Source organism: Hippocampus guttulatus, chromosome 4 (genome assembly GCF_054856545.1).
Source record: "Hippocampus guttulatus isolate MCC_2025c chromosome 4, RoL_Hgut_1.0, whole genome shotgun sequence".
Lineage (NCBI taxonomy): Eukaryota > Metazoa > Chordata > Actinopteri > Syngnathiformes > Syngnathidae > Hippocampus > Hippocampus guttulatus.
This window is the reverse complement of record NC_141264.1, coordinates 7,674,242-7,696,287: the sequence shown is the minus strand read 5'-3', so window position 1 is coordinate 7,696,287 and position 22,046 is coordinate 7,674,242. Positions and strand designations below refer to the sequence as shown.

Below are 22,046 nucleotides of genomic sequence, written 5' to 3'. Positions count from 1 at the left end.
TCGCTTTGAGAAGAATTGTTTTGATGACATGACTATCAGGGCAAACACACCTCTTAATATTCATCCATCTTCTGTTGCGCTTATCCTCTCAAGGGTCACGGGTGACCTGGAGCCTATCCCAACTATTGGTGAGAGCGCGTAGCCAGCCACTTGGTACGGTTTTAATGTAACTTCCTTAACACTGTAGCTTCAATGTCGTTTATGTAAACACAATATGAACACATAGCTTTGATACATCACAAAACTTGACAAAGCCAACATAGGCATAAGAGGTGTAACTGTATAAACTGTGGCCAGTAAACTAGAAATGTTCTTGATACCACACTGGTGAGGAGTTGTCGTGTAACATTTGGCTGAAGCTGCTACTTTATCATTTTGCCTTAATTCTAGAGTAAAGGCAACAAAACACAAACTCTTTTCTCTTGAGATAATAATAATGAACTTGTCTTGATTTACTCACAAATTGGCTTCGTGTGAAATCTGGGCACATTCAATTGAACACAACACGGATATACCATGACTTATTCAATTCGATGAATACCAACAAGTTTAGTGTACCTTCTGCTATCTCATGGAAAAGCATTTAATTGCTCACCTACGGCATACTAGACAGGAAATGTTTTATTTGTGATAAATAAGTAATGTTTTCTGACAAATTAAGTGACATTGGATACCTTCCTGCCACAATCCTGGTGATTTCTCAAGAAATAAATAAGTACTAGGTGTCCCGTCACCCTGGTCATGAATCACTGGAGCATAGGGTGAAATTCAGCTCGCATCACTCCTGTAGTTTTATTTCGTGAACTCATTTATGCATTTGATGAATTTGTTACAATTACAATTTTAGTATTTCATTGGACAGATAGTGGCTAAGTGAAATAAAGCCACTAAGCAAGTAAATCATTTTAATTTAATTGATTTTAAACTGCAATTTAAAGCGAGGTTCCTCTATATCGACAAATCAAACCATTTACTAAATTATCTTCACATTAAATGAACATAAAGGCAGAGAAATATACTGTACCAATAAAAGCCCTCGTTGTAAACCACTCCATTTTTGAACAGTGCTAGTACACAATCTAGTGGTTGGAGTGAGAAGTGTTGTGGGATTAATGCAGACCTGACATCACTGCAGTAAAATGCATGCCTCTTCTGACCGGCAGTAATTTTGTAAGACAAACACACATATTTGAGAGTTATTAAGTTGTGAACTGGTAGTTTGAATTCTGCAATTGGATATTATATTATTTGTCTCCTTATTATTCAACAATAAAAATTTTAATTTTTTTCCCAATCGAACAGACTAGGTGACAATTTTGTTGGCATCTTCTCATATGTAGGTTCAACAAAAAACACACAACTGAAATTGTTTTTGCAAACAACAAATTGTTTTAACAAACAACAACAAAGAAGTTGCACTTGAACAATACGGGTCCACTGCTCAAAAGAAAAAATAAAGCGCGTGACAATGTTTCGATGCAGTGAAATAAATGTTAATTCAAATTTTACAAACATATGATTGACAAAATGATAAATCCAAAATGTGAAAAAAATGTTTTTTTAAATCCCCAAATATAGGCGACACAGTGGTTAGCACGACGGCCTCACAATCCAGAGGTGCAGGGTTTGATTCTGGCTCCTGCCTTCCAGGGTGGAGTTTCCGTACCTGCGTGGATTTTCTCCAAGTTTGCCGTTTTCCTCCCAAATTCCAAAAACATGAATGGCAGGTTCATTGGGCACTCCTAATTGTCCTTAAGTGTGATTGTGAGTGCGAATGGTGGCTCGTCTCTGTGTGCCCTGCGATTGGCTGGCAACCGGTTCAGGGTGTCCCCCGCCTACTGCCCGACGACAGCTGGGATACGTGCTACCTTTGTGAGGAAAAAGCAGATGGGAAAATGGATGGATGGATTCACGAATATATGGGTGCCAAAATCCCAATTTTTTTAAGTTATATCACCAATCCCCACTAGATGACAGACATGTCTTATTTGCACTAAGACCGGGTCTTCTGTTGCACTATACCTGGACTACAACATGAGTAGGCCTAACATTTTTTTTGTTGCAGATTTGGAATAACATGCGGAACAAACATTGCATCTCAATACCATTACAATTTTGAAAGAGTTGATTTTTGTTAAATAAAATGTACAAAACGTGTTCTTGCTCTTATTATTGGTTTCTTGTTCAGCAATTTTGTACCGGTATTTTTTGTTTATGCGAGAGAGTACTTTGCACTAGATTTTTAAAATATGTCGTGTGCTTATTTCACAACCTTTGTTGTTGGTTAGGATAGTGGACCATACATCTGGTTAGGAAGTGCATGGTCCTGTGTGGTACCCAAGTAGGCCGTGGCGCTCATGAAAAACTGTTGCCCCCTGCTACATTTAGGGTGCCCATCCGTGCTGGAGACTGACCTGTAGACTATCACATTCATATTCACAACATCACGAAGTAGGAACTGAACCATCAGTGACTAATAATACATAACAGTATTATAACATTATTTACAATAACTACAGTATGTTAGCATTGTGAATTCTGTATTCATGGCGCATGGGAGTTTATCCTTGTCCAGCTTTAATATCTGCAACGGCATCTGAATAGATAAGACATAGCTTGATCTTAATACGCTTTTTCAGTTGACAGTGATAATTAACCGCGTGAATAGATTAACAATGAAACCAATGATTTTTTGTGCGTGTTGGGGTTCTGATGGTACTGTAAAAGAGTGGTGTGACAAGAGGGAGACATGGTCGTGATCCGGTAGGAGGAGACAAGTGCCATCCCTTCTTCCGCGCTTTTACAACACTAAACTGTCCACGATACATACGATCCTCCAGTGCTCATTGTATAATAACGCGACAGCTTCAAAACAATGTATCTTTTGATGTCTATTTAACTCCTCTTGTTGGTCGCGAAGACAAAAGGCAGAATCTCCGACGTAATTCGAGCATCTATGCATTGGAGTCTTGGGCCCCAACGCACCGGCTCCAGCCATGGCGGCCAGGCATACTGCCGCTGGCGGCGGTGACACAACGGACGGAGAAATGAGAGGTAATTAACTTATTAATACATTTCCCACCCACAGTTCGCTCACTCCTACGTTCTGGCCCAACTTGTCTTGTTGGTATGTATCTGACGAGCCTGATAAGCCGTTGTCGTTGCGCTCGTTTATTTCGAAACGGGTGACCGTAACTTTGCGCTACCACCAAAAGTAGGTCAGTAGATCAGTAGAGCAAATTCGCCATTTCGGCGCTTAATGCGATGCTTAACTATATTTCATATTTTTATAGTATTGTGTGGCGTAAGACGGCGTTGGCCTGTCAAATGCCAAAATTGCATTTGAAATGAAAGGCTAGTTTTCAGCAGCCTGAAAGACGAGCAAAAGCAAGCGAATGTTAGCTTAGCATTGTAGCAAGGCCTGTTTATCGGCTCTCAAAAGTGTACCCACTTGAGATTTTTTTCTGCACTCCAGTAACCCGTGCTAGGGAATACACTACGGTCTCGTTCTCTTTTAAATACGACTAATGCAAACGTGACATTTGTCCTATGTGCCCCATTGAACTAGTTTGCCCTTCCATGCAATTATTGGTACCGACGAGCAACCGGCTTAAAGTTAGCAAAACCACAACGCTGTGGGTATTAAACCGAACGTTGACGAACGCTTGCCAACCATCGAGAAATATTCGACATTTCTTCCAAACATGCCTAAAAGACTCTAACATAACTTTTTAAAGGCCCAACAGCTTTGTTTTGGTCTTGTCCACAATGCACTAATATAAGGAAATACTGTATAAGTCACATTTTGAAATGCATGTAAGCAGTAATTACAGTACTGTATCTCAATGATTTTTCCTGCTGAAACATGGATCAAATGAACCATTTGTTAGCCCCCCCCCCCTTTTTTTTGTTGTTGTCTCTTTTAAAGGTCACTGGTCTTACAATATATGTAATGTTCAATTTACTTCTTGGGCCACTATCCTGATCTTTCAATAATTTCTACTTTTATTTTCATTGAAGTTACATCTTTACTCATATTTTATAGTTCGGGTGGAAGTAAAATGCTGTCGAGAGGTCAGCTGAACGGTAAGAATCCTGCTCAGGTTTGTGTTTTGGAGGGACGGTGCTATGCCAGCTATGTAAGAAGCATAACATAACAGCAACGACTCAGTAATCACGTAGGAAATGCTCAAGACCTCTTTATTTGTTATAGTGCTTACATTACAATGTTATGAGTGAAAGATAAATTATCTGAACATGTGATGATGTTCTGTAGGTTGGAAAATTCTATGTCCCTTTACAACGGAAGTTCCAAATAATTTTTCCCCATGCTGAAATGAAATGGGCTGCTCACTTTCCAAAAACACCCTCTTGCCACTTGCCAACCAAGTTAAATAATCTGAAACAGGAATATTTGAGGCATTTCCTGCGCAACCTCCTCAGTCAAAGTCCGGAATGAATGCCATTTTAAAGTTCAACCAAAATGTTCTGTAAGAATATGTCTGAAAAAGGAAAACATTGCATGACATGATTGAGACTCAAGTTTAGTGAATGCTGTCAGGATGTATTTTGCCTTTTCCTTGAGTGTTTTGTGATGCTCTCACAGAAGCTAACCAGTGATAGTTACAAGGGAAAGCATGATGATAGAATGAGAAATGTGGTTTACTGCAATATAGGAAAAGATCTGTCTGTTCTGACCAGTGCAGTTGATAAAATATCAGTTGCATACGCAACTTGTCTTTTGAGTCAGACTTTATGGGGAAGAACTATGGATGATGCATACATTGTCTTTGTCTGCTCTCATTTGATATTTAGACAGTGCATTCAATTGATTTCTAAGCCAGTTCAGTTTTTTGTTGTCTCACTGTGACAAGGACTGAGTTGCTACAATATCAGTCATGCTTAACGTGATCACATGTCATCAGTTGGACTAACCTCAAAATATTTAGCGCGACTCTGTGTTTTTCTAATATGAATTAGTTTTAAAAATATTTTTATTTTCATATTTTTGTCTGTCTATTGAATCACATATTTAAATGACGGTGACCGGGTAATGTGATATCAATTAGGACTGTGTGTGTGTGTGTGTGGGAGGTGTGTGGGGGGGGGGGGGGGTGTTCCTGAGAAGAACCGCAAGCTAACTAACCTATTTGCATCTAAGATGCATTCGGAAATTCACGGTGACGTCTATGCACTGCCCTGGGATTGAGTGTGAGAGGTAGAGTGTGCTCCACTCTCTTTAATTGCCGAAACACAGCCAGCACTGGCGCACAATGTCCCCGATCGGAGCGTTTAGCGCTGTTTTTTGGTGGACTCTGAAAAGTTGCTGTGACCCAGTACACGCTCTGAAGTTATTTCTGAACGCGCCCCTAATTCACAAGTAACTGAAAGACTCACCACGTCCCTCCCTGCATCACAAACACTCACACACTGGGTACAGTTGCAACACAAACGTGGAAACAGCTATTATGGCTACTTGTGAACTGATGTTTTAAAACTTATATAAATAAATACTGCTGGTTTAGACAGATTTCTGACAGGACCTATTTTCATCTCATTCTTGCTGATGTTAATATTTTTGTAACACTTTATACACTTTATCACGTCTTACTTTTATTAACAAACAAACAAAATACATTCACCAGTTATGCCTCTGCACAATTTAATTTTAAATTCAATGTTTGCGGAGTTTTTTTTTAATCACATTTAAAACTCATTGATGTTCCATAAATGCATGTATATTAATCGATATTGGATTGTAATGACTTAAAATGAAATAAAATCAGAATCGAATGGAACTGAATTATTATAGTCAACTTCAATGTCATGAAATGTTGCATGTACGAGCGTGGTTTCCCCCCCCCCCCCCCTCTCCATCCCTTGTTTCTTTCTGACTTTCGGGTTGAGTGAACGCTGGCGCGTTTTGGCTGCCGCTGCTCAACCCGTATTGTTTTGTGTTTTTTGTTATTGTAAAGTGTCCTTGGGTGTCTTGAAAGGCGCTTATAAATAAAATCTATTATTATTATTATTATGTATGTACTAGATGAAGGCTGTGGGAAACAGCCTTCATTCTGATATTTTAGAAAGACAAACCTGCTAACCATAATGCCATTTTTTGCCATGAAAAACATTTCCAGAAAGGCCAACAGACTAGTGGGGTGATCTCATGAAAACCTCTCAAATCTAAGCAGTAGTTGGTTAGATGCCTGAGTAGCTGTGAACATTTTAAACATCACAATCATCAGATCAATTTTGTTTACCAGTGAAGCCCCTGCCTCCAAAGTTCCTCAACCTTGTGAAAGCACTACAATCCACATACAATTTGTATGCAGTCTTTTGGAAACCTCTGCTGTGGAAGATTCATGGCTAAATGTTTTTTCTTTTGAAAAAAAAAAGTAACTTTGTTGAAGTGGACAACATTTTAAAAATGTAAGACATAAGAGAGGAGCAAGGGAGTGTACTATATGCAATGTGTCATGTGTTGCCTGGGAGCGCCTTATCCAAAGCGAGGCTTTCGTATCCCGCTGGCAGTGCCTGCATTTACTCTTCCACATCTGTGGCCAATTAAATTCTCACATGCAAGCTTTTCTTTGAATGCTCGGCAAACTAGGATTAGTCTTTTCATTGGAGGGAATTGAAGGAGAGCCCATCCACGGTTTGTTTAATAATTCATGTTCCTTGCTATGGAGCTGTGGAAAGTAAAGTAGGTGTCCATGCCTAATGAGACAACAGCAGGTGATTTATGCCATTCACAGTTACCCCAAGATTTCAACATCCCGTTGCTCAGTCTAGAGAACATGAACAGGATTAGAACAAGATGTTTCAGCAACTGAGATGTCAGTAAAAAAAATGAATAAAGAAATCGGTAAAGAAATGAGGTACGGTAGTTAATATCATCAAATCCCTCTTCAAAACCCACCTACTCAAACTGGCTTTTCTTTTATTTTATAATGTTGCCTTTGTTGTTGTCTTTATTCTTATGTTGACTGTTTTTGTTGCCAAATTTTAGTGCATTTATTTTGTAACGTGTCTGTGTGCAAAAAAAAAAAGCACCATATAAATCAAATGCAATACAATTATTATTTTCAATAAACATGCACTGCCCGATGGGAACGTCACCCCCAGCAGTGTCACTGAGCTGCACCTCATCGTGTCATGGCAATTGAAGCGCGTGTGCTTTTGTTAGCTGGTAATCGCTTGCGTTCCCTACAGTGATAGAACTTGGCCTGCTAGCATGTCATCTAGCTTCATTGCATTCTGATCATGGCAGATAAAAGGCTTTAATCGCCGCAGCAACCAATCACGGTTCACCTGTTTTCTCAAGCTGGGCCATGTTTGTTTGTTATCTGAGCCCTGAGCAACTGTAAATTTTGTTCTGGTCACCAGGTCCACAAGGTCAATTTCAAAGGTAAACTATAAGACAAAAGGCATAGTTAGCAAAATATGCATCAGTCTTCTAAAAGATTGCGGATGTGGATTTCTTGTTGAATTCCCTTTCCAGAAATTCAGATTTTGTGAAGATTGACCCAGAAGATGCAGAGACTCCACTCCAGTTTTTGCCAAAAATATTAAAATTTGTGGAGTTGTAGTTTGGGCCGATTGACCCACAATTTGAGATTTAGTGTTGTGCCATTACTATCAACAAGTATAGCAGGTTTCATCAAAATAAAAAAAAAAAAAAAAAAGATTGGTTTAAACCTACTCGGTGATTTGGCATGGAATCACACTATTACCCCAAATGTTGAAACCCTCGATATTACATTGACTTTAGCATTAGCAGCTCGTGGCGTTTTAAAGATAAAGCAGGTTTTGTGGTTAAATGTACAATGTGTGTACCGGTAATTCTTTTTGTGTGTTTAGTTTTACAGTAAACAGCAACTGGGCGGTTATTAAACAGCATAGAGCTTACCGGACGGTGGAATCACATTCATGCCTGCTACCCTGAATACACCATGTATTCAGGGTACTTTGACAACATCTGGAATTCGTAAACGCAACATGTCGTTCTGCACATGAATTGTTTTTCTTCGATCTCATTTTAAAGATTGCGATATCACATTTTAGAGCACTCGAAATCCATAATCCATTAAATTTAGGTTTATTGTACAGCCCTAATATATAATATACAATGTTACCATAATCTTTTAGTATGAATTACAGTCAAACCTCGGTTTTCGAACGTCTCTGTTCTCGACCAAATCGGTTTTCAACCCAAAATTTTAAAAAAAATTTAATGCCTCGGATTACGACCGAAAATCCGTTCTCGACCAAACTGAACGCACTGAATGCGCCACTCGACTCCTCTCGCCTTCCTTACATGGCGAAGTGACGCTTCCTCCGTTAGACGAGGAAGTGACGCTTCCTCATGTAGCGTTCCATTGCGACCAGACGTGTTCAATAAAGATTAAAAAAATATATTTTAAATGCTCCAGCAGTTCCATCCACCTGCAGCCTGCTCTATTTTTTTTATTCCCCAGAAGATGTACTGGCTGAGGAAAACCAAATGAACTGCGACCCTTTACCCAGCCTGATGACTCCATCCTCAATGGTTGGCATGTCTTTGAGCATGGAGATGCCGCGGAAGCGAAAGGGCAGTGTGGACAACCAGTAAGTATGACTATGCTTTCAATGTGTTTCTTCGAAACATGCATGAGTCAAATTGCTGCCAATGATGTGTCTTGTTATGATTACTTCAACTTCTTAGGGAAACAAGATTGACCACTGTTATCAACGCTGACATGGAAGAGGACCAAAACGAGTAGGTGTTGCTTGTATATATGTGTGTGTGCACATGTGTATCTACACTATCTCTCTCTCTCTCTCTCTCTCTGAATATACGTACTGTATATACTAAAGCCCAACCGATCCGGGAGTTTTGGGGCTGATCCCAATATTGGTGGCTATAAACAACCTTGACATATCATCTGATGTCCAATATTTAGGCTGGTAACCCATTGTCTGGCCAATATGCAAAAGGAACATTTATATGCACAGGATAGTAATCCCTCTTTTTTTCGCAGTTAATGGGGATCAGAACCCCCCCCCCCCCCCCCCCCAAAAGCAGAAAGAAACACAAAGTAGGATTTGCCCCCACCCCTTAGGAATTTTAGTGTATGTGGTTACCAGCATGTTTAAAATATATAAACAGTATTTATACTTTACATATTTAAGACAAAGATTACAACAGTACACGTAGTTACTAAAATCTATCCAACCATTTTCTAATCCACTTACCCCCACAAGGGTTGCGGGCGTGCAGGAGCCTATCCCAGCTTTCTTTGGCCAGTAGGTGGGATAGACCCCTGAACTGAAATCACTATTTGAAATTTTTGTCTTGTCTACAGCTCAGACGGAGATGATCAACATGCCAAAATGAAATGTTTCAGGTAGTAAACAGCACTTCTTACACTGCATTAAGAAACGTTAAGTGTGATGTTGTGCTAAAGGTGGAAAATAAAACACAATTGTTTGTCTTTGCAGAGAACCACACAGCCAAATAGAAAAAAGAAGGCGGGACAAAATGAACACACTAATTGACAAGCTGTCAGACTTGATTCCAACATGCAACCCAATGTCTCGGAAGCTGGACAAACTCACTGTGCTGAGAATGGCCGTGCAGCACCTCAAATCCCTTAGAGGTACCAGATATTACTTACAATCACAACTACAGTTGTGTGGTTGACCCCAGCTACAAATTCAAAGAATGATTTTGATTCCCTATAAATATAGTATCAGTTGTGTTTTGGATGTTTGGCTTGAACAGGTGTCAGAGGCCTCTACTTCAGCCTGTATTGTTCTCGCTTGCTTGTTTTAACAGTTTCACCACTCATTATTTCCTACAACATGAAGACAATGAAGGGTGAAATTTATGAATAGGATTTAGACTTAACCACGGTTTTATGCAGTGGATATGTTTCATTCCAGATCCACCTGGAATAGGTGAAAATCTGAGATATAGTGAGTCCAAAGAAATATGTTAGAATGATTTATTATTTTTATTCGATCCTTTCTATACACTTAAAAAAAACATTGTAAACATGTTTAAAAAGAGATAAGAAATGGCAAGCCTAAAATGTATCGAAAATACAATACAATACCATACTATTACTGTGAGTGCTGTGTGCTGTGCCTACAGAGAGATGGCAGTAATGCCTCAGGTATTGATTTCCAGAAGAGGTTATGCTGAGAAGGAAAGGAATACAACACTCTTAATACAACAGTCGCATAACTCTTCTTCCCAAAGCATATCTAGGAATTTTATCTTTCCCTGAATGGTCATCATCATCTTCTCACACTTCAGCTCCTGACCAGAGAAGGAAGAAATGCAGGATCCTTTCGTGCCATAGCAGGGCTGAGAACAAAACTCAAAGGGCCTGATTTACTAACATGCTACACAACAGGTGCCAAAATTGTGTTCACCCAATCTTACCTGATTGCACACCGTGTAGGCAGCAGATGAAAACTATTTGCTTGAATGTGCATCGCCACACAGCGCCGAGGCATTTCGCCGGATAACTTTAACAATGGCAAAGAGCAATTAATAGGAAAATCAACGTCATTCTGTAAAAGACGTTTCTCGCCGGAGATTGCAGAACAAAAGCATTTTCGTTTTTGAGCGCATTGCTAACTATAAGGTCTAACTATAAACCTGGGTGGGTTGCATTTAAAAAAAATTAATGACAGTATGCTTGAAATAGTTTTATTCGCCCTAAGTATTACTGTAAAGATGGGTGGCCAAGTTTATTTCACACCTGACCTTTAAAAGTGGGTTTTGTGCTTTTTGGGGTATTGGGAAAACACCGTAAGCGAAAAATGAGATTTGAAGTGATGGAAGTGGTAATGGAAGAAGCAGCAAAAATTGTACTGTTACACAAAAGAAATATGTCACTCCGATAATTTTGGGGAAGCCAATTGTCACTGGGCTCTGACCTGCCCTGACCAACAGTAGACAAAGAAGAAAACACTCATTTTTGAATGATTTTGAATTCTCCTACATTTCAGGTTCTGCAAGCTCTTTTTCTGACACTAACTACAAACCATCGTTCTTGCCTGATGAGGAGCTCCAACACCTTATCTTGAAGGTAAAAATCCCTGACATCTGACTTTATTTGCACTAACTTGTCATTCTCTATTCCAATTAGGGGTGTTCCGATCAGGGTTTTATGCTGCTGTTTCTGATACCGATCATCCATGGGTGAAATGGTCTGAAAACCGATTTCGGCACCAATCACATAGATTACACATTCTCAAATCACATAAAAGCTCTACATGGCAGCCTGTTTGGTTGGTTTGCTGCGTGCCGGTGGAGTGTTATTGAAAGCGGGAGTGGCCGCTACGCTGCACACAGGCTGGTGTCCGGTTGGCCTTTCATTGGCGATGAAAGGCATTCATTGATACATGCCGATCACATACTTTTCCACAGAAATAGTCTGTTCACGATCGGTGGCCGATTGATCGGAGCACCACTAATTCTAAGTCAGGAGCTGCAGTGATTTTCATATGTACTGTAAAGTCTCACTGACATCGTTATAGTATCTTGACAATGTCATACCCTTCAGATCTTCTCTTTTGTTTGTTGTCGGCAGGCTGCTGATGGGTTCCTGTTTGTAGTCAGCTGTGATCGTGGGAAAATTGTTTTTGTCTCTGAGTCCATCACGAAGATATTAAATTATAGTCGGGTAACACTTTTTTTTTTTTTTTTACTCTACCTGTGAATCTCCTGACACACATAATGGGGGCACACACACACACAAAAAGAATACACATCATCAACCAGCAACAACATTATGACCACAGCAGTACCAACATATCCAATACAAGAAGAGCTTTATTAAATTATTGTATTTGTTCTGTTCTGATGATGCAGTGCTGTTCAACATGACTGCGATCTACAACCACAATAATAAGCATGTTGCCAAATTAATAATTGATGGTGTCGATCTAAAATGTATATTTTGGTAAAGGCAGAAACAATGATGAAACTCTTATATTGGATATCATATTGTGCAAGTTTCACAATGTTGTGCCTGGTCTGTATATAAAAAGCTTTTACCTTGCAGTAGAAATATAATTACATTTTTTGTTCTCGTGACTTCTGTTTACAGTTCTCATTAATTTATAGATTCACAAGTGTGCGCTAGGGTGTGAGTTGTTGTATAGTTCCCTTAAAAAAAAAAAAAGAACATTTGAGATCCGGATGATTATTTTTATTATTTTATTTATTTATTTTTGTGCAACCAACTGACGTAATAACATGAGTAAATTCACAGGGTAGTAGGTCGGATTGGTAAATTCTTTCTTCTCCCTGCAGGTGGAACTGATCGGACAGAGCTTCTTTGATTACGTGCATCCTAAAGATATAGGCAAACTGAAGGAGCAGCTCTCAGCCTCTGATCTGTACCCACGGGAGCGGCTAATAGATGCAAAAAGTAAAATGATTTTTTCTGTTTCTCAAAGCGTGTGTGAGAACATACAGTTGGTGAAATTATTGTATCTACAGCTGGTTTGCAGGTCCAGGCTGACCTCCCAGTCGGTGCAGCACGACTGTGTTCAGGTGCACGCCGCTCCTTCTTCTGTCGCATGAAGTGCAACAAAAACTTTGTGAAACTTGAGGAGAAGGAATTGCAGGCCAGCACCTCCAAAAAGAAAGGTAGTGAAATGATTCTGTTTCAAGTAGTCAGAGAGAAGAGATTAGCAATGGACAACAAAAGCAGACTAATTTTTCATTAGTAGCAGGTTGAGTATCTCGCTCCACGAACAATGAATGTGAACTCTGAAAGGTGAAAGCAGGCCGGTTCGGCAAAAAGCCTGAGCCTTCCTTGACCATAAATAAGCTTTATTGAAACAAGCATTTACTTATGGTCTGATGTAAAATGCTCTATGTAGCCTATTAAGTAGACGTGCATGTGCAAAAAGATCAAGACATACAGTATTATTTATATCTGATCAGTATCTGTTTGTACTTAGAGTCGCAGAAATACTGTACAGTCCACTGTACAGGCTACATGCGCAGCTGGCACTCCAGTCAGCTGGAAGCAGAGGGCGAGGGTGACGCAGATAAACAGGATAGCTCTCACTTCAGCTGTCTGGTCGCTGTTGGGCGCATCCACTCCCACTCGTCTCCCCAAGTTAATGGCGATTTCCGGGTCAAACCCACAGAGTTCATCACACGCTATACCATGGATGGCAAGTTCACCTTTGTTGATCAAAGGTAAACTGGAATTTGAGTGCTTCAACTCTTTTTAAGTGGGCTTCAGCACTACACGCGTTATCAAATCAGCCATTTTCAATTACTTTAGTGCCAAATATTGGTACTGTATTCACTTTGGGTATTTGAGTCATATTTCATTGCTTTTACACATGAATGTACACTGTTATGACTTAAGTAGGATTCTAACAATGCATGATTCTTCATAGAGCAACAACCATTCTTGGTTACCTTCCCCAAGAATTGCTTGGCACTTCATGCTATGAGTACTTCCATCAAGACGACTTACCGCATTTAGCTGACAGTCATCGAAAAGGTCAGTTAAATTTCGAGCTAGTTAGTTACATCCCTTTTCCTCGATTGTGGAGGGGGGGGGTCGTTAGGTGGAGGAACCATGACAACACAATTCCTTTCTTCTAATCCTGACTGTTTCTCCCACTTCCAGCACTGCGAAGTAAAGAGAAAATAGAAACCAACCACTACAAGTTTAAGACAAAATATGGCTCCTTTGTTACGCTACAAAGTCAGTGGTATAGTTTTGTAAATCCATGGACCAAAGAAGTTGAATATATTGTGTCAACAAATACAGTCATATCGTAAGTAGATGTGTCACACACAAATGTTTATTGCAAAGGCGTTGCACCTTCATCCGCGCTCTTCCCTTTTCTCACTACAGGCATGATCACAGTCGAACAAGTCGGGCAGGGAACAAGACTGAACAGTCATCTAAAGCTAAAGGAGGTCAATTTAAATCTTTTATACTGTGTTGTGAAGCGGTATTTGAGTTTTAAAAGTTTGCTGAAGGTACATTTTCGGTTATCTCTCATTTATTTCAGAGGATGTAAGGAAATCTCTTCCAACTATACCAGGCATCTCAACAACACCCGGTACAATGATATATGCTGGAACCATTGGGACTCAGATTGCCAATGAGCTGCTTGACTTTAACAGGTGAGGACTCATACGTAGGTGCATACTTTCTTTCTTAGTCTCTCTCTCTCTCTCTCTCTCTGTCTCTCTCTCTCTCTCTCTCTCTCTCTCTCTCTCTCTCCAGTTGTTACAAATGTCTGCTATGATTTTAAGTTGACACTTTCTGTTCTGCTTTAGAATGAACTCATCACCCTCCAGTGGTAACGGGAGCCCATTTAGTCTGACACAGGACAAATCTCCTCTCACAACTACTCAAAACCAAGCCAACAACAATGTGAGTACATTTTATACTATTCTTTCAAAATTAGTTTGACAATACCTTCAGGTTCCTTTAAATGAGCAAATAAAGCACTGCTTTCATCGGTTACATGAATTTTTTATATGCAAAAAAACTGTTTCAGGCTTCAGCGGACAAAAAATATTGTTTAACTCATTCACTCCCAAAGACGTCTTTAAACGTCTTTTCAGACTTGGTCTAGAATTGGCTGGTACTGAATGAGTTAAAAACTTATATCTATTTTAGACTTGTAGCTAGTAGTGGAACACACATTTGTTGATTTGATGATAACCTTTTCAAGGTTTTTATTTTTGTTGTTCCTGCACTTTTACAAAACATTGCTTGATTGTATGCCATTAGAAAGTACACTACCTGTAATTTAAGTTGTTGTTTTTGAATTACAGTGCTTAAGTAATTTCATGTAGTATATTGCACGACTGTCTGTGTCTTTTGTGTTATATTATTTTGTCATTTTATGTTTTTTTGAGCGGCCCGGTAGTCCAGTGGTTAGCACGTCGACTTCACAGTGCAGAGGTACCGGGTTCGATTCCAGCTCCGGCCTCCCTGTGTGGAGTTTGCATGTTCTCCCCGGGCCTGCGTGGGTTTTCTCCGGGTTCTCCGGTTTCCTCCCACATTCCAAAAACCATGCATGACAGGCTGATTGAACGCTCTAAATTGTCCCTAGGTGTGAATGTGAGCGTGGATGGTTGTTCGTCTCTGTGTGCCCTGCGATTGGCTGGCAACCGATTCAGGGTGTCCCCCGCCTACTGCCCGAAGACAGCTGGGATGGCTCCAGCACCCCCGCGACCCTAGTGAGGATCAAGCGGTTCGGAAAATGGATGGATGGATGTTTTTTTGATGGCGGCGCGGGCACCCGCAGCGGCTCCTCTTGTTGTCTGGTTGAGAGGGAAGAAATTTAATCTGTGCTGTAAATTGCACATACAGCGCATTTGACAATAAAGTTGTACTTGACTTGTTACCATCTATCTTGTCAAATTAGATTTAGCTCCCTCAGATTCATCACTTTATCCTGCACCATTATGCCTTTTGCTGTCTAGGTGCCAAACGGGGACGCGACAGACATGGAGATCCCCGAAAAGTCCAACTCAGAAGAAGACCCCCAGGGAGCTCTATTTCCTGGAGGGGAAACACTAATGGGTACATTCAATAATCCTGTTTTGGAGGTCATTTCATCAACACAGTTTTAAACTCAATAGTCATTCATTTACACAACTGTGTTTTGGAGCCAGAAAATGCAAACCTTTGAAAGCAGTTGCATGAGCCAGATGTTTCCTGCCCCTTTGGTGTGTATTTCTGACCTTGTTTAAGAAGAAATAGGCAGATGCTTCTGAGCAGCATGGTTGTAGTTGCACTTCCATGAACATTTTTAATGAATTTTGTATCTGTCTCTATATCTATTTAATGAATCTCAAAGTGCTTGTTCTGTCTCTTGCCTACTAAAGGGTTAACATTTTCTCTTGACAGTATCCCCCTCGGTAAACAGTAGTTTCGTCATCAGCGTTCTCGCCAGTCTGCAAACCTTTTCTAAAACCTGAGGCTTTTGTGTATTCACAACATTGTCATGTAAACATACCATTAGAAATGGTCTTTATAATCCAAATTCTTTGCACCTCAATAAGCTTGTTGTTTCTCTGAACCCACCGCAGGGGACAACTCACAGATAGACCTGGACAGCGTGGTTGCACCGGGCCTTGGGAGTCTTAGCAATGACGAAGCAGCTATGGCAGTGATCATGAGACTCCTGGAGACAGACTCCAACCTAGGTGAAGGCGAGGACTTTGAAGCGATGCACTGGTCCTTATAGAATCCAGAAGTTGAAAGGCGAGACGATGACAGAAATGCTCTGTCAGGTTCTGAATTATATTTATTCATCAATCATTTTATAAGCTGTGTGAGCGACTCTTTTTAACCGGCAACTGTGTCGCCATTGATAAGGAACACCAGCTTTTCTCTGGAGGATATACATGTGCCTCCAAAGCCTTACCGCAATCTGCCTGCCATGGAGAATGATCATTGACTGGTTCATCATCAGTGACACCTCACACACTCGGCAAATGCATTATGTCTAAAGGACATTGTCGAAACAAACAGTGCTTTGGGAGTCCTGCTTATGTTTTACACCTACACTTGAATACAGGATGGGAGTGATGCAAAAAAAACGCACTGATTTAAAACATTTTTTTTTATAATGAACTTTGTTAAAAATGGAGCGATGCTACTCCCATGTTTGTGAAGCTCGCCCTTCCTACTTTTGCCTCAGAGCAGAAGTTTTTGTCACCGTTATAACTCCCTGTGAGTTTGTGATCATTGCAGTACCCACACGTGCAATTCATAATAGACATTAAGACACACTGACTCAGCAATCACCTCATATCTGTCTTATTAAAGCTATGATATAGTTTATTTTTTGAGTGCGATAGTATAAGAGGTGAATACTCAGGACTGGTGGGGAAAAAAGCCACCCACTTTTAACATACAATATATTCACACAGTTCTTAGCAGCTGTAGCAGTATTTACCATTGACATTATTCCCATACATACTTAAACTTGAAATATGTAACTGTTTTGTTCACATGTGCAACTGTGTTTTATACTTGTGGTCTGCTTTATAATCAGCAGCGTTTAGGTTTTTATTCATGTTATATCAGTGGCAGTCATCTATTCAGAGGTTTAAGGGACAATATTATGCAGTCATCATGCATTCCATAAATGTTTCAAGAATGGCCCGTTTTCCTGTGACGATACAGATGAATTTCTCTTGCTGTACTGTGATCTGACATTTGAATGAGTCCTTCATTTGGAGTTACCTCATGTTGTTGAGTCCACGGTTGACATTGCACACGACACACTACACGTGAATGGCTTGTGTGGGACATTGGGGACTTATGTCTCACTGTACAGCTGTTGAACCAGAGGGTTTTACATGCGTTTGAAGTTGCCTCAAATTACAACACACTAAAGCGTGCGCACGATTGTGGCATAAATATTTGTGGACACCTGGCCATTACATATACAGTACAAGGAGTAAGTCAACCCCTTTGCAGCTATAACACGTTGAACTACTCTGGGAAGGTTTTCTAGGCGATTTTGGAGACTATGATGTTGGACACGAGAGAGGCCCCTCTTGCTCACAATGCTGCAATTGCATTTAAAGGCCAGGGTTCATACTTCCACTCACCCAAGCATGCTTTTATGGACCTTGCTGCGTACACTGGGGCAATTGTGCGGGAACAGAATGGAGTCCTCACGTTCACCATGATGTTGGAATTAATTACTTAGATTAAGGTGGAACTGACAGGTCCAATCCTCCTCTTTGATAGAGTGGCATGTTTCAATCCTTTTCAACACTTTTTGTCTTTTTCTTTGGTTGCATTTCAATATGTGAAATGTACCGTTGATCATCATCGAGCATTTTGTGGACGTGTGTGCAGATGAAGGCCTTTTGTGTTTCAGTGCATGGTGAAGGATGAGATATGTTAAAATACACACATGCTGTTTGTATACTTTTCAGTCACTGAAACTGACACGGCCAAAGACTGAGTACCAGCCAAGCTATATATTGTTAATCCATGTCTCCATGCTGTCGTTGTACACCCTGGAATCCTTTTAGGACTGTTGAAAGTTTTATCATTACAGCTTTTTGTGATTTGTGACGACTAATATGTGTCTCTTGTCCTATGCTTGATATTACGAAGGGTCCACAGATAGCGGATCTTTACTCATGGACGCTCCTGCTCTTGTCCAAAGTGCCTTTGGACATTTCCACTTTGACATGCAATAAGCCAGTCGATGTTTTATTTTCCTGTGTGACACCTCAGCTGACTGAAAGTAGGGCTACTTGTATTATGTTCAAATGCATCTCTGCATTGGACTTCTTGACACTGCGTGGCATGTTTTGCCTGTCATGATTTAAATAAAGCAGGCGCTGTGATCTCTCATTCTATATTCAGTACCTGACCAAATTTTCAGAGCTAGGGAGATTTTTTGTCGACGCAAGCTAGTCAATTAGACACGCTCATGTCCGTTCCTCCAATTCAATCTTTGCAATATTGTAGAGCTACATTTTTCCATTATTGTCAACCTTGCAGGAAGGGTTCATGTTTTACCTCTTACTCTGTTGAAGTGACACCATAGATTTGGTTTGCTCTGTATCATGTTTTGATTTTATATCTGTTTTTCTAGTTGCATGGCTCTTTTAATGATGTCATGATTGACTGGTTCGTGTTAGCATTTACACAACTGACTGCCCCTGGGCATGAACTTTGAGCTTGAATTTGAAATGTGTAAAATATGGTACTGTTATCAGCCACGTCCTGCTACTCCGAGTTTATTTACTCTTTCATGTTTGGCTCGAGAGGAAGCCTTTACTGTATTTGTCTATGGCATATTGCTGCTACAATTAACAAGTGTGGCATCTCCTACCAGGTCATTTTGTTAATAAATGTTAGTTTACTAAACTCCGAGGATAATCCCATGTGCATTTTTTTTCTCATTAAATGCGGGAGGTGGACACCCTGAATTGGTTGCCAGCAAATCTCAGGGCGCACACAGACGAACAACCATCCACAGTCGCACTCACACCGAGGGACAATTTAGAGTGTTCCGTTAACCTGCCATGCGTGCTTTTGGAATGTGGGAGGAAACCGGAGTACCCGAAGAAAACCCACGCAGGCACGGGGAGAACACGAAAACTCCACACAGGGAGGCCGGAGCTGGAATCGGGCCCTGCACCTCTGCACTGTGAGGTCGACACGCAAACCACAGGAGCACCGGGTCACCTTTCGTTTACATAGCTTTTAAAATTCTCCAAATTCTTGACATTTTACCTTATCAACAGTAACTAGTCTTAAATTCATGTAGTCCTCCATGAAAGCCTGATCATCTTTGTGGTGAATCAAAATATAAAGTGAAATATTTGTTTTGACTTTGAACATATCTTTACCTATTTTGTGATATGTTAGTGCATTTTCTACACTGTCAATGTGATATGGCCTGTTTTTGAATGATGGGAGGGATTTGTTTTCCTCCAATCCCTCAATTAACAGATTAAATAAAATAATCGCGAGTTGCATCCTTGCTTTGATATTTTGAAAGGAGAATATCCTTTTTGTTTATCTACAAATAAAAAAAAAAATGAATTGGGACAGGCAAAAGTATTCATCTTTCCCCCTCCAAAAAACCCAACAAATATTAGTCATGGACTCCATAAACCTGGTCTTTATGGAGAGTGGCAAGGACAAAAGCCATTGGTGGTGGGCACGACTGGACTGGCCATGTGGCCAACCGGGCAGATGCCCGTTATGATCCTCTTTCAATCTGTTGACCTCGAACTCTGCCATGATTTTTTTGCCATTACGGATGATTGTTGAAATCGTTGACTTTGCCAAGTTGTAGTCTTGATTGAGCTTCGTCTGGAAGACTCCTTTTTCGAAAGTGAGAGACAATTTGGGCCTTCGCAGACAGCGAGATTTGCTTCCGTTTACCAGACATGTTTTCTGACCATTTGCTCCGGACCATGCCATACCTCCGGAAATAGAACAATGTACAATTCGATCAGTAACGTTGATACGCAACGGAGGGGAATCCGGTGCTGTACATTTTGTTCATAAGCAAGGGCGCGGCAGCAGTAATCTTCATAACAATAAGAATAAGAAAACCTTTATTCGTCTCACAATGGAGAAATTCCCAATTTACAGCAGCAGAAAGGAAGAAAGTGAAGAACAAAAAGTATAGGAGCGGCTGTAAAGGCAGCCACTCTCGCGGCAAGCAAGTGAAAACTTGATTGAATTGGGATGAATTGGGACTGATGAAAAACTTTCACTTGCTTGCTTTTATTAGGAATAATTATTCCTAAAAGGTTTAAGCAAGAGTAGCTAAAACTGACTGGTAGAGGACTTCATTTTTGTACGCAGTATCATCCTGCTGAAAGAGTTGAATGCAAAAGACTTTGTGACCATCCGCACTGCAATCATTTGTTTCATTTCGAGTTTTCTCCATGCTGCTATCTGCAAAAAGGCTGACTCGACCCACTGAGGTGATTAGCTTTTAGTCATTTTCAGACTCACTGTAGTCAGGCTGTTCTAAACTGGGATTTGTTTGTCGTGCCGATGCGAAGGCTCAATTCACACTGATTGCTTCACAGAATGGGCCAGGCCGCAAACATGTCTCGCTGGAGAGGAGAGTCTTATATTACAGAGCTCTACGAATGGTCCAGGTAGTGTCTCTTTGCTTTTGAATGTATGTATAACATGATTATCAACATAAAATTCATAAAACCAACGACTGTATCAATGCAAGAAAGGTACAACGTAATGTATGTTACTCATCACCGGGGTGCTTCTCTGCCTTGCTGTCTTTTTTTTTTTTTTCTTGATATGGTAACTTGCGAAAAATGTTATCTGCAGCCCTTGCATAATGTCTCAAATCTTATGCACATCATTTTCTTGCTACATGTCGAATAGTAATAAGACTAAACGTATTCACACAGTAGCCAAATTTTGAGTTACTCAATTTTAACTTGACAACTCTGTGACTTTTAGCTGAAAAATCTCTTGAACGTGATTGATATATTCTTTTATTTCATTTATTTTTGGATGGGGGTTCGATTTTTAGAAATGTCCATACTATACGATGATTAGCTTTTAAAGCTGTTCTACTGATGAATAGAAATTTATCTTCCTTCAAGCTCTTTGACAAAGATGGAGATGGTGCCATCATAAGGGAGGAGATGCTTAGCATTATGCAGGTGTGTGTGTCTGTGTGAGTATGTATAATTGTTTTCATGTTAAATCTGTTATTCCTAACATCACCCTGTTTGTGTCCTCCACATGCTCCCAGGCTGTTTTTAAGATGAATGAAACAGCAGGTTTAACAGAACCAAACTCCCTAACAGCTGAAGAATGCACAGACCAGATATTTTTGAGATTAGACAAAGACAACAATGGTGAGAAGTGAGAACATTAAATTTATATGTCTATATATATACAGTATATTTATTTATTTATTGCACATACCAGTAAGGGAAGGTTAGAGCCATTTTATGAGAAGCTGGCGTCATGTAACGATGATAATAGTCTGCAGTATGGAATTTGTTTAATGTCGAAAGCGGTGACACTGCCACGGCAACCTGCAATGTGTGCAATGGCTTATTAGGCATTTTAAATGGTGTGTGCTCACGTCTGTTTAACACGAGTGGGAAATGTAGTAACATCTTTATGAGCCTCTTATCTGCTAGTTTTTGTTTAATCTTTGCCCATCCTTGTTATGTCTGGCGCTGTCATCAGTATGGAGGAGTTCATAGAGGGAGCGTTGGATGATGACTGGATCAGAAAGATGTTGGAATGTGATCCCTGCACAGTTCGGGAGGATTGGCCCCTGAAGAGGGACTCTGGAGTGGGACTCAATGATTGACATGAATTTATGTCTATTCAACAATTTTGGATTGAAATTTCTAGAAATAAATTTGTTCTGAACTATGAAGATTGATGCCTGCATTCAATTTCTGTGTTGGTAGTGCATTGCATATGTATTAATAGTATTAATAATATTCTTGCCTGCAACCAACGACTGATGTAAAATATTTTACACTAGGATTCTACCAGAGAGAAAAA

At 40.2% G+C, this 22,046-nt stretch overlaps 2 protein-coding genes across 3 annotated transcripts; both read left to right on the top strand.

Annotated features, from left to right (window-relative positions):
* Positions 1-2,792: 2,792 nt before the first annotated feature.
* bmal2 (basic helix-loop-helix ARNT like 2) lies at positions 2,793-18,893 on the top strand. 2 transcript variants are annotated; one of them, XM_086108724.1, is made up of 17 exons: positions 2,793-3,054; positions 8,478-8,607; positions 8,705-8,758; positions 9,345-9,386; positions 9,481-9,638; positions 11,002-11,081; positions 11,586-11,678; positions 12,311-12,428; positions 12,500-12,649; positions 12,967-13,210; positions 13,417-13,523; positions 13,653-13,803; positions 13,884-13,948; positions 14,044-14,158; positions 14,315-14,411; positions 15,473-15,572; positions 16,082-18,893. In XM_086108724.1, the coding sequence occupies exons 1-17, from the start codon at positions 2,997-2,999 to the stop codon at positions 16,237-16,239; spliced, it is 1,920 nt and encodes a 639-aa protein (XP_085964850.1). In that variant the 5' UTR covers positions 2,793-2,996; the 3' UTR covers positions 16,240-18,893. The 2 variants fall into 2 exon arrangements, with proteins under 2 accessions (XP_085964850.1, XP_085964851.1); XM_086108725.1 differs by lacking the exon at positions 11,586-11,678.
* A 150-nt stretch (positions 18,894-19,043) lies between these two features.
* Positions 19,044-21,911, top strand: LOC147205810 (guanylyl cyclase inhibitory protein). The gene is made up of 4 exons (XM_086108478.1): positions 19,044-20,650; positions 21,070-21,181; positions 21,274-21,377; positions 21,708-21,911. Exons 1-4 carry the CDS (start codon positions 20,580-20,582, stop codon positions 21,844-21,846), a joined length of 426 nt encoding a protein of 141 aa, XP_085964604.1. The 5' UTR covers positions 19,044-20,579; the 3' UTR covers positions 21,847-21,911.
* The last annotated feature ends 135 nt before the right edge of the window (positions 21,912-22,046 follow it).

What these genes read in the sequence shown, in the direction of transcription:
- bmal2 (XM_086108724.1), top strand. Translation starts at nt 2,997, where the DNA reads ATGGCGGCCAGGCATACTGCCGCTGGCGGCGGTGACACAACGGACGGA. An exon ending in TTCACCTTTGTTGATCAAAG is followed by an intron (nt 13,211 to 13,416) that starts GTAAACTGGAAT and finishes GATTCTTCATAG; the next exon opens with AGCAACAACCATTCTTGGTT. An exon ending in AAAACCAAGCCAACAACAAT is followed by an intron (nt 14,412 to 15,472) that starts GTGAGTACATTT and finishes TTTGCTGTCTAG; the next exon opens with GTGCCAAACGGGGACGCGAC.
- LOC147205810 (XM_086108478.1), top strand. Translation starts at nt 20,580, where the DNA reads ATGGGCCAGGCCGCAAACATGTCTCGCTGGAGAGGAGAGTCTTATATT. An exon ending in GAGCTCTACGAATGGTCCAG is followed by an intron (nt 20,651 to 21,069) that starts GTAGTGTCTCTT and finishes TACTATACGATG; the next exon opens with ATTAGCTTTTAAAGCTGTTC. An exon ending in AGATGCTTAGCATTATGCAG is followed by an intron (nt 21,182 to 21,273) that starts GTGTGTGTGTCT and finishes ACATGCTCCCAG; the next exon opens with GCTGTTTTTAAGATGAATGA.